This window comes from Haemorhous mexicanus, chromosome 21 (genome assembly GCF_027477595.1).
Source record: "Haemorhous mexicanus isolate bHaeMex1 chromosome 21, bHaeMex1.pri, whole genome shotgun sequence".
Lineage (NCBI taxonomy): Eukaryota > Metazoa > Chordata > Aves > Passeriformes > Fringillidae > Haemorhous > Haemorhous mexicanus.
In genome coordinates, this window is record NC_082361.1 from 9770743 (window position 1) to 9782111 (window position 11369).

General features: G+C 51.0%; 1 protein-coding gene across 5 annotated transcripts in view; it reads right to left on the reverse strand.

Moving 5' to 3' along the window:
* Positions 1–8212, reverse strand: part of NSMF (NMDA receptor synaptonuclear signaling and neuronal migration factor) — a 47112-nt gene extending 38900 nt beyond the window's left edge. For 2 of the 5 annotated variants that reach the window (XM_059865086.1, XM_059865084.1), the window contains exon 1: positions 8051–8212. In XM_059865086.1, coding sequence (XP_059721069.1) covers positions 8051–8157 — 107 coding nt within the window. In that variant the 5' untranslated portion in view covers positions 8158–8212. The remainder of the gene's footprint in view (positions 1–8050) is intronic. The other 3 variants (XM_059865087.1, XM_059865085.1, XM_059865088.1) reach the window with 2 other exon arrangements.
* Positions 8213–11369: the final 3157 nt, after the last annotated feature.

Below are 11369 nucleotides of genomic sequence, written 5' to 3' on the forward strand. Positions count from 1 at the left end.
AGAACTGACTCACTGTCCCCAGACCCCCTGAGTTAAGCCCCTCCTAGCAGCCCAGGACAGAGGCATCTCCACCCCAGAGCAAGCCATCATTTAGGCTCCTACAGGTCCTGACAGCTGCCAGCTAGGAGCCATCACAGCTCAGTTATGGATGCTAATGCCCATTTTACCTACCTGAACCCTAAGTTCTCAAACCCCAGCTATGTCAGTATTTGGATTATTGGACAAGCTTATTTGAGAGTCACCCACAACCTCCCACAAAAGCAGTTCCTGCTTCTCTGATGGATTCCAGTCCTGTGGATGACTGAGATTTTACTGGAATATATTAAGAATCAAGCAAGCAGGGTGAGCTCAACCCTTATCACACATCCAGGCCTACGTAAGAGAGCAAACCTATGAATATTCCAACCAGGGAAGAGTTTTCTGCTTTCAACTCACACACGAGTTACTCAAGGCATGGAATACAGTCAAGGCATGGAATACAGTAACCTCCAGACTCCAACTGCTAGGGCAGTTGTAATGTCCTGGCCTGTGATTGCTAACCTGCATCTAACAGACCAGTGACTCAAGAGAGCCAATACCAGAGCCAGGTTTTCCACAGGTTTGTAGAACAATCTCTCCAAGGTCTGTAGCTGAGCTGCCACTGGGCAGCCCAGGGGGGAGACTGGCAAAGAGGGAGGTGAAACAGCCGCCCACCTCCTTGGCAAGCCAAGCTAAGCCAAGCAAACCAGAGCTGAGCACCCTCAGCCCTCAAACACATCGGCATCTCCTGGGGAAGGACAAGATTCGCTGCAACAGAGAAGACTCTCCATACCAAGGCATCACATCCACTGTCCTCCTCCTTCAGAGGTGCTCAGCCTCAGAACATCCTCTCCAGCTCAAGCTGCTGCAAAAGCCTCATAATGGCCATTAAACATCTAAGTGGAAAATGGCTTTGACCTCCAAAACCACCTTCTGCTTTGCATATCCCAGCTTCTGTAGCCAGGATCTTCCCCACTGCTTTTATGCACCACCTCCCAGAGGAGAAAAGGTTAACAAGGCCCCAATGCATTTCCCAGAGTGACTCGGGCTGGAAGGAGTGGGAAGTCCATTTGTCTTCCAGCCAGCAACACAGGATCAATATGAACAATGAAGAAAGAGTAATTTAATCTTTCCAGGACTAAATTTCAGCACAGTCAAATGTAAAATGCTTTGGAGCAGCACAGCTGGAGCTGTGCAAGAAGAAAGGTTTAAGCTTCTGCATATTTTCAGACTAACAGACAATGCTGAGGTTGTCCCTGTTTTTGGATTCCAGGTACAGCTCCAGGCTGTACCTTTAGACACTGGCTTGGGGTGGCAGCTGCCCAAACTGTCCCCTTCAGTGCCTAACACCCCCAGAGGTGGTCACAAGGAGGCTCTGTCACATGGGGAAGTCTACAACCAGCCCACAATCATCAATGAGAAGAGCAAAGGGATGACCACTGTGGTTCACTCATCCAGGAAGGCAAGCACTTCATGGATGCTCCTGGCACACTCAACCTTTCTGCCCAGGCAAAAAGCAAGACTTGATCCTGGAGCAACACACAAATGTAAAGTTGGGAACTGGAGTGCGGCTGCTTCAGGGAAGTGGTTGAGTCAAAATCCCTGGAAGTGGGGATGTGGCACTTGGGGACACTTGGGTTTAGTGGTGGATGTGGCAGGGTTTGGTTTGCAGTTGGACTCATTGACCTTGGAGGTCTTTTCTAACCTTAACAGTTCTATGATTTTAACATTAGACTACTCAGCTGCAAGTAAATTCTTGAGCTGCTCTTGTACTCCATCTCAGAGGTGGTTAAAGCTCAGCCAAAGCTACAGCTGATCTTGCACACCACCAGCAACAGCAAGGCTTTAATAAGAGGGCTGGGCATGAGATTCTAAGATCTCTTCCACCAAAACTTCTGGGACTCCAAGGCTTCCCATGGAAATGTCTGTCTTTGCAAGACATCACCAAAACCATTCCCAAACAGGGCACACACTTAGACCATTGGGAAAAATTTTGAAGCTTCTCTTTTGCATTGGCAGTCATTCCATGAAGAAAAAAAAATAGCAAGCAAGTTCTCAGGTAAATTATCAGTGAGAGAACATGGTGATTTACACAAAAGATGCTGAAATACAATGATAAATCTCTAACTAGTTCAAAAGCTCCATGAGTTCCAAATTCATCTGTCATTGTCTCCATTCATCTCTTTGCCTGTACCCGAAGCTGTTTTGTCTGTCTGAAAAATCTGAACCAATGCTTCACCTTTAGCTTGCAAACTAGGGGCTCAAAAAAACAGTACAAAGCATTTCCTAAGACCAAAATTGATAACTAGCTAAGACAGAGCCAGAGAAGCACTGCTGCCCTCCAGCCCACCGTGTTCCATGGTGAAAACAGTGTCACTCCGTAAGGGCTCAAGCTGAAAGGTGCTGCAGTGTCTCTGACCTCACTCTCATTTCCCTAGGCAGAGGAGGGAGGAGGGTACAATCCCAGGTGCCAGAGCTCCAAGAGAACAGGTCATACCCAGAGATCAGGCCATACCCAGAGCTCTTGTGCAGGTCAGAAGCACTTCTGGGCATTGCTCAAAAGCACTGCTCCCTGCCCAGGCTGAGCCTGCAGCTCTGTCCTGGCTGTTCCACCCCACGGCTCTCAGAGCCTTCAGGCCAACCCAAGAGCAAACAAACGCGGACACGTGAGCTGTGGCACACAGCTCCCCAGCCCCGGCAAACACAGCACAGCAAGCAATGGGGGGTTTCCAGCCAATTACACCCAAAACTTCCCACTGATTATTGTGCCTATTATCTCAGTGGTTCCCTTCTACACTCCTGCTTCCCCAGTGCCATCGGCTTCTCCTTGGCCGTGCCTCAGCGGATCTCCCGCAGATGTCTGCACGCGCCCTTTGCCAAGGGGACTCTGATGGCCACACTTGCTCTAAAGGCTTCTTGCCCCTTGCCAAGCCTTTTGTGCTCCTCCCCTGCCCTCACAGTCACCTCAGCTCACCAGCACTCGCCTGGATCGTTACTGTGCCATTGCTCCGCTCTCCCTGCTACCATCAGCTCAATCACAGTAAAGCCAGAGCACAATTCAAACAGATGGTAGCTGTTCTATTCATCCTGTTCTTTTCTCTCACTTTTATCTATTACCACCAGTCACACAATCAGACTTTTCTCTCAGCTCAGCTCTGCCTCCACTATCACTGCAAATGGAGTTCAAGCCCCCTCACACCACTGGACACCACTGGACATAAACCCCTTCAACTGGGCTCTGAGCAGAGACACCCTGGAATAATTAAACTGCCAAGAGATGAAAAAGAAAACTTGTTTCACATAAATGAGATGAATACAAGGTTCTTTACAGCTCCATGGGCTGGTGAGCTATAACCCTGAGTGTATGACACTGCAAAAGCTGCATACCAATGAGCAGGTAGTACTGAGAGGTGATCAGCTGATGACAGGACAAGTTTAGCCCTGACTCATCTGGAGAGAGGTTTTCATTCTAGTGGCAGAGCAGACCTGCATGTCACACAGTCAGCACAGCTTCATTTAACAAAAGGACATCAAGCAGTGGCCAGGACTCTAGCACACTGTGCTGCTAAGCCTAACCAGCACAGACAAGCCTCAGAAAACACCAGCATTTCCTCCAGCATTCCATCAGAAAGGCTCCAGGGAGGGAAGGAGGGATGGGGCAGCACAACACAGGCAGCAAAGGCAGCTGCCCTTCTGGGGGCATTTTCCAGTACTCACTGTGCCTCAGATGTCAGAGCTGGGCTCGGGTTTGGAGGAGAACTGTGAAGAGGCACAGACAGTCTAGACAGAGATTTGCTCGAAGGAGCAAAGCCGCCAAATAACAAAGATCTCAATTACAATGTAATAAGCACGGAATGGCCTTCATGTCTCTGAAATAATCACATCAACAGGATAAAAGGGGCCTTGATGCACACAAGCAGCTATGAGAAACGGATGCACATAAATTTATCCACCAAACTGACACTTACAGAGTGAAGAAATGCAGATTGAAACACTCAGAGATACGGGAAAGACCTGAGATAACTCCATTTAGCAGAAGCTAAGCAAAACCTGGACTATTCAGGAGTATTACATGGAAAAATAAAGAACACCCACCACCTTCTCATGCTCCTTCAGAAGTAATGCCCAGAGAAGTTGCAGCAGGAATCTGTTGTGACAGCACCTGACAGTGCTGCATCTCAGGCATACAGGAGAGAAGAGACCTGCATCATCAGGACCTACATCCTCCTACAGCAGCAATCCTGCTCTTGTGAGCAAGCAGAGAAGGGAACACCTCCAGCACAGCCACAGTTAACAGCTCAGTCATTAAAGACTGGTGACACCTACGTTATTTAAGCCTAATAGTAACAATACCCTGACAAAAATTAGTTTTCTTAAATATCTATGTAGAGAAATGGTAGCTGGAAAATTTTAATTTTAAAATTCTCACACTCAGTAAAGATATACTGGATGTCAGCAATGGGTCTTAAGAGACTCCACTCTATTGGAGCAATTTATGGTGATCAAGTTTGGACATGAGAAGAGAGGAAGAGCAACAGAAGTTAAAGAAAAAGACAATCAAAGACAGTTCGTACCACTCCTCAGATAATTCACAAGCAGAAAAGAAGAATCTAGACTCCGTGAAAAACCCCAAGCTAAGCCAAAAATCACTCACGCAGCAAGAAGCCTGGGATAAGGTATATGGTCACTTACCTCTGCATTTCATCAATGAAAAATCCACCCTTTCACTAATGCCGTATTCAAAGCCACTCTTCATCCATCTCTAGGCAGGAAGAGAGGGAGTGAGAACAAATTCTTTTCCCTCTGTGGGCTATCCTGGACTAGATGCCAAGGTCATCAAGACAAGCCACACTCTCAATTCAAACATTTCCTGTGCTAATGACTGCAAGAAGAGATGGTTCTGGAATACCCAGCAAAAGCCTCATGTCTCTTTGCTCTCACCATCATGCTCTCCCAAAGAACAGCTGTAGGCCAGCACAATACAAAGCAGAGCTGCAGGAAAACATCTGCTCTATTGCCTCATTTGGGGTGCTAGTGTTTTCCTGCAGGTGTCAAGGGACCAAGGGCAATGAAAGCCCATTTCTGAAGGTCTTTGATTCATCTGCACCCTTGAAAAAGTTCTGAGGAAGCCAAGGAGCACAGGTCAGACAGGCACAGCCCAGGCCTGGAGAGGCTGTCAGCGGAGGGGCAGCACCAAGGTCACCGCTCAAGGACAACTGCGTCAGCCCTGCCTTCAGCACTGGGGCCCAGGAGCTGCAGGGCAATAAAAGCACACGCAGGGAGGGAACAATCCCTCCTGACAGGGAGATCTCACACCCCAGCCCTTCAGAGGCGATCACAGCAGCAGCACAAAGCCCTTTCTGGGCGTGCAGGGAGCTGCAACTCCCCCAGGAGAAGACAACCACGGAGACCAAAGTCAGCAACATCGTGAGTGCTCTCCACAGCGTTGGCACTGAGCAATTGTGTCCTTAGTTTGTAAGAAGCTACTTAAAAGACCCAGCACACAACAAGCTGCATGGAGCTTAATTAATACTCTTGGGACATGAGACTCCCCTGAGTGGCTCTGCAGAGATTTTAATTTAACAATCTAGGGAGCCTGCACCTCCTGCCTGGATCCCATTACTCACACCAGCAAACAAGCCCTGTTCCTTGTTCAGTGAAACAGCCAAGCGTGCACACACACTCCAGCCACACGTAAGAAATACACACCATGGTCACTTGGACTTGCAGCAGAATTCCAGGAGATGATTTTTCTCTCTAAAGAGAAGTCATGACAAATATGAACAGGACAGAGCCCAGGAGATGCAGAGAAGCAATCTCAGGATCCCCCAGCTGCCTACACCCACAGGGCACATGACCACTGCAGCAGTGCTACCCACACAGGTGACCCAAGCGCCCAACCCTTGTGGGGTGGACAGAATAGTCTCTCTGCAGCCTTACCCAGTGTCCTTGCTGTAGATAAGGATGTGGGAGATACATGGAGGAGAACCCAGGGCAGAGCAGAGGAGCTGTGTGTGATGTGCTCCAGGAAACCTTTCAGCAGGTGGGTCATTGCCACTGTAGGAATTCTAAGCATGACAGAGCCCAAAGGAGCCATGCCTGGAGCAGTAGGATGGAGGCACAAGGACAGCACCTGTCGCCACCAGCACCTTCTCCATGCAAAGAGGCTCTGCAGGGAGCCCCTCTGCACGTTCGCCGACCTCCTCAAATGATTTTTGGATCAGGCACCTGTCCTCTGCCATGGTCTGCGTGACCAGACACTCCTCAAGGGCATTATGTCCCCCAGCCCAAACCCACTCATAACTTTTCTGGTCTAACCACCTTACTTCACAGAGACAGAACAGAGCTCCCACAAACCTGCACCTGCAGCTTGTCAGCAGGTATGAAGCAAACCAGAACCCCTGAGGCACCTCCTGGACTCCACAGTTGATAGAACCTGAGCAGCATCTGCCCACCCTGGTGTAGGCTAACAAGTCATTACGTTCAAAACACATTAGTCGCTCCCAAACACCCACACTACCATTTGAAATCCTACCAATTACTGAGTGTGTTGTTTGTGTGACTGCCTAATCCCACTCCCAGAACCCCATCACAGCACTTATGGTGCTTTACGTGTCATTTCTGCATACGCACCTGGCTGACATCACCACAAAGAATCCCACTTCCAAATCTCTGAATGCCATGGAAAGCATTCATGTTTTCATTACTGCTTATGGACAGTGGGTGCAACAAAATCTGGGGAGAAGTTGCAGGCTCTGCCTGGAGAGCTTTCCCTCGAGATACTCCAGAGTTTGAATGATGGATTTCTTTACAACTCAAACAGATGGCAAGGTACAGACAGCTTTGCATCTCTTCACTTCAAGCCTAAAGACTTCTCTTTCCTCTGAGCACAGCAGAGATGCAGTAATGTTAAGTTACAGTGAGAGGGGACTGAGATCTTTCAGCAACATGGATTGAGTTCTACACAGGACTCCAAGTTATTCTAATGCAATTTTGTCTAACAACACAAAGAAGGTGTTACATAATGCAGCTGAAAAGTTTAATTTCTCCCAATTTTTCCCCAGCAGCAAAGAGCCAGTCTAGCTGAAGCAGAGACAGCGACAGACCTACTCCCTGCCACAGCTGGGCTGAAGGAGAAGCTAAAAAGCTGCGCCAATGCCCCGAAACAGTCACCGGATGACTGCTGTGACACTTGCACTGCAGCGTGGGAGAAGGGTCCTTTCGTCTGGGAAAGGGCACTAAGGCAAAGCTCATCTCTGACAGCTTTTTAAACCTAAGTACCACTAAGCAGCAAATATTTTCTCCGATCTCCCATGCTTGATATTGAAAAGCACTGGGATCAGGCAGTGAGTGAAATACTACACTGTAGGACAAGCAATATAAAACCAGAACTGGCACAATATAGAAGCCAAACCCCTTAACTGGTCCATATAGTGGCTTGGGACGCTGCCGGGGAGGGCAGACGTGGCGGGTGCAGATTTTCACAGAGCAGTTTTTCCATTCAAAGGAGCGAGACCCCTTGAAGGAGGCTGCTGACTTTGCCCTCGGACACGCGCACGGCATTTCAGCAGAGGAGAAACCAGCGGGCACACTGACCGCGCTTCCGAATTCCCGAAGATTATTAAGATCCATCCCTGACAAATCCACTTCTGACACGTTCTTTGCCGACCCAGCAAATAAAGCCCAGCGGGTGCTGTGGCCGGGCCGATGGCGGGGACGCCTCTGAAGACAAGTCGCCCCTCCAGAGGCTGAGGGTCGGCGGGGTGCAGGGGTGGCGTGGCCGCCCGCTGCCACAGCGAGTGTGGGGATCGGGGCAGCCAGCGACAGGGACCCGCTGGCAGGTGCCACTCCCCAGCCCCGGGACGGCCCTGGGGCACAAGACCCGGGTCGTGCCCGCACCGGTACCTGGGCTCATCCCAACGGTCTTGGGGCTCTCCTCAGCCCGGCACGACCCCCGAAGCGGCCGGGGGCGAGCGGGGTGCCGGCACCGCGGGGCCCCCCAGGCACCGCCCGCCGCGCCCCGGGCACCCACCTCACTTTGGCCGCCACGGACGACATGGCCTCGTTCCTGAGCGTCTTCCTTTTGGACACGGCTGTGCCCATATTCGCGCGGGGGGTCGCGGCCGGGGGAGCGCTCATCGCCGGGCCCCGCGGCTGCCCATGCCGGGGCGCGCCGCCGCCCCTCGCCGCCTCAGCGCGCCGCCTCAGCGCCCCGCCATGCCGGCCCCCGGCCCGCGGCCCCGGCCCGCGCCGCGCTCCGCAGCGGCCGCTGCCGCCCCATTGACTGCGGCAGGAGGCAGGGAGGGAGGGAGAGAAGGAGGGACGAACCCGCCCCACCGCCCAGGAAGCGCCGCTATATTCGGCCAGCGGCACCTCCTCCGCCCGCTTGACATCATGGCCGGGGAGGGGGCGCGGGCCCCGCCTCAGGGGCCGGCGGGGCGGTGGGACCCTCCTATGGAGAGTGTGGGGCTGCAGCGGGAGGAGGGAAAGGCCGGGGGACGTCTCAGGGGGCTGCAGCTCCTCCCGAGGGGCAGCTCCCATCTCTGCTCTGGGACAGGGACAGGGACAGGGACAGGAGCCAGGGCACGGCTGGGGCTGGGCCAGGGCAGCTCAGGCTGGAGCTCAGGGCAAGGTTCTTCCCCCAGAGGGTGCTGGCACTGCCCAGGCTCCCCAGGAAATGGGCACGGCCCCGAGGCTGCCAGAGCTCCAGGAGCCTTTGGACAGAGATGCCCAGGGTGGGGTTGGTGGGGGTCTGGGCAGGGCCAGGGGCTGGAATGGGGGATGCTGGTGGGTCCCTTCCAGCTCGGGATGCTCTGTGATTCCTTGGTTCTGCCTGGGGAATATCCAGCCAGCAGCCGTCAAACACGGCTGCAAGGGGAGGCCCGGGGGGTATCTCCTTCCAGGCTCTTGTCAGGAAGTAGACGTGCGACCTGCAAAAAATATCAGTCATTTTAACACCAAACTGCAGCCTGCCTTTGATGGATCGGCTGAAAGGTTTCACACACAGTTTATTTTCCACAGTAAGGCAGCTGCATCCCTCTGCTCGTGGGGTGGACACCGTCATGAAGGTCAGACTATCGGGTTTGGACATGACAGCTCTGAAGGATTGACACACCACTGGCTTTGTCCCCTGAGCAGGTCACTGCTCCCCACTGTTGTCCCAGAGCAGCAGCACTGGAGGCAGCGGAGCCATGAGGGGGAGATGGGTGTTCAGAACCCTCTCGTGCCCAGTGTCACCTGCCAGAGCAAACACCTACCTTGAGATTGAGTGCTTGAAAACAAACCCAACAGAAGGGGCTGATCAACCAGTCAGCCCAGACTTAGAGGATTTTCAATTCACACAGTTGCAGAACTGCTTGGGTTCATCGATCACTTGCTCCATCCCATGCCATGGGCAGGGACACTTCCCACTGTCCCAGGTTGCTCCAAGCCCTGTCCAACCTGGTCTTGGGCACTTCCAGGGATCCAGGGGCAGCCACAGCTTCTCTGGGCACTCTGTGCCAGGGCCTGCCCACCCTCATCATAAAAATTTTCTTCCTATCACACAGTCTAAATCTATTCCTTTGCCTCTTATCCTAGCCCTGATAAAAATTCTCCCACCATCTTCCTTATAATCCTCCTTTCAATATATAAAGGCTGCAAGGTTTCCCCAGAGCCTTCTCTTCTCCATCTGAACATTCCCAACTCCTCCAGCCCTTCTTCACAGCAGAGGGGTTCCAGCCTCCAGATCAATTTCATGGGTGTAGGTTTCGATCCCTAGGGGGGTTTGGGAAAATGTTTTCCTTGGGAAAGTATTTTATAAATCTACTTTCAGGATACCTGAATGACTGGGGCAGCAAATTCTTATACATTATTCAAAATACATACAGAAAAAGCACTTGGATTGTCCCCCTGACTCTGCAGCCAAGTGCAGGAAACCCAGGAACTCAGAGCCACTCGTTCAATAATATTGGACAGAGGGGTAGAAGTTTTATAGATAATTAAAATCCCTACAGGCTTTGTGAAAAGAGGCAGCTGAAGGAAGGAGTGACAGGCACACCTTGTCCTGTCTGTACCTGAGGAAGGGCTGTAGCATAAGCTCATGTTTCACTGTCCTTCAGAGACCCTACATGAAGAGACCGAAAGTTGGGGAAAAGCTTCAATGCTCTCTCTCCATAGACTCCAAAGTAAAATCTGCAAGAAAATATAATAGGATTTGAACAAATTAAGTCTGTTTGGCCTATTAATTTACCCATTGAAAAATAATTTCCATAGAGAGAAGAAAAAAGATGAAGAAGGTACCCAATTCCCTTGGTTTCTGTGGACACGAGGAGTGGGATACAAATACCTCACCAAGCAGAATTTTATCACAATCTGAATAATTCACTATGAATCACAAATTTTCAGAGCTGTATGTTTGCTGAGGCCCAAGCTGTGAGCAGAAAAAGTGACATGTGCACAATAAAGACATGGAAATATTTAACAAATAAGGTCAGTCTGTGTTTCCCAACCCTTTTTCCCCTGTATGTAAACTAGATGGGGGAAATGTTCTTTATTTCTATGTTTAAATATTTTGCCAGTTGAGGCAAATGCTATTCCTTTAAAATAGAACTCACCCTCCAAACTAACAGGCAGGTCTGCTCTATCCATGACACAATTCCTACCAGATCTACCTGGAAGCGCCCCAAAGTTGCTCACAGCGACATTTTTCATGTACAAAACAAAATCCAACCTCAATATATTGGATTTTTTCGCCCCAGAATATGACTCCAATTAAATTTCTATCCATGACTTCCCCCCATCCTGTTTTTTGTTGTACAGTCATGTCACGAAAGAGTTCCTACAACAGAAAAAGAGAAAAAATATCCACCTGTTTTGAATGAGCAGCTGAAAAAAACCTACTTGTAGAGAACTGGAGCCATGCAAGCAGTTCCAGTCTCCCTGAAGCTTTGCCCAGTGCTATCAATTCCCAGAATTAAAAAGCATCCAGATGCCTCCATCTTCATCCCATGGTCAGACTGCTCTCACTTGTGCCTCTTGGAGCTCCCTCAAACCCTTGCCCATTCCCCAGCAAGGTCTCCCCCTTTGAGGCTGGGGAGGGTCCAGCCCAGAGCAGGCTCACTCCGAGGACTGCTCAGGGCTTGGCCCAGTGGGTTTTGAACACCTCCAAGGATGGAGATGCAAACCATGCTCTGGTCCATGTCCCAGGGCTGCACCTCTCTCACAGGGGAAGATTCCCATAGATCCACAGGGAATTTCCTGTGTCGGGCTGTGTGCCCTGGAGAAGCACCCAGCCCCATGACTCCACAGCACCCCAGGAGCCCAGCGCTGCAGATTCCCCTCTTGGTTTTGCTTCTTCCTTGCCTTCCTTT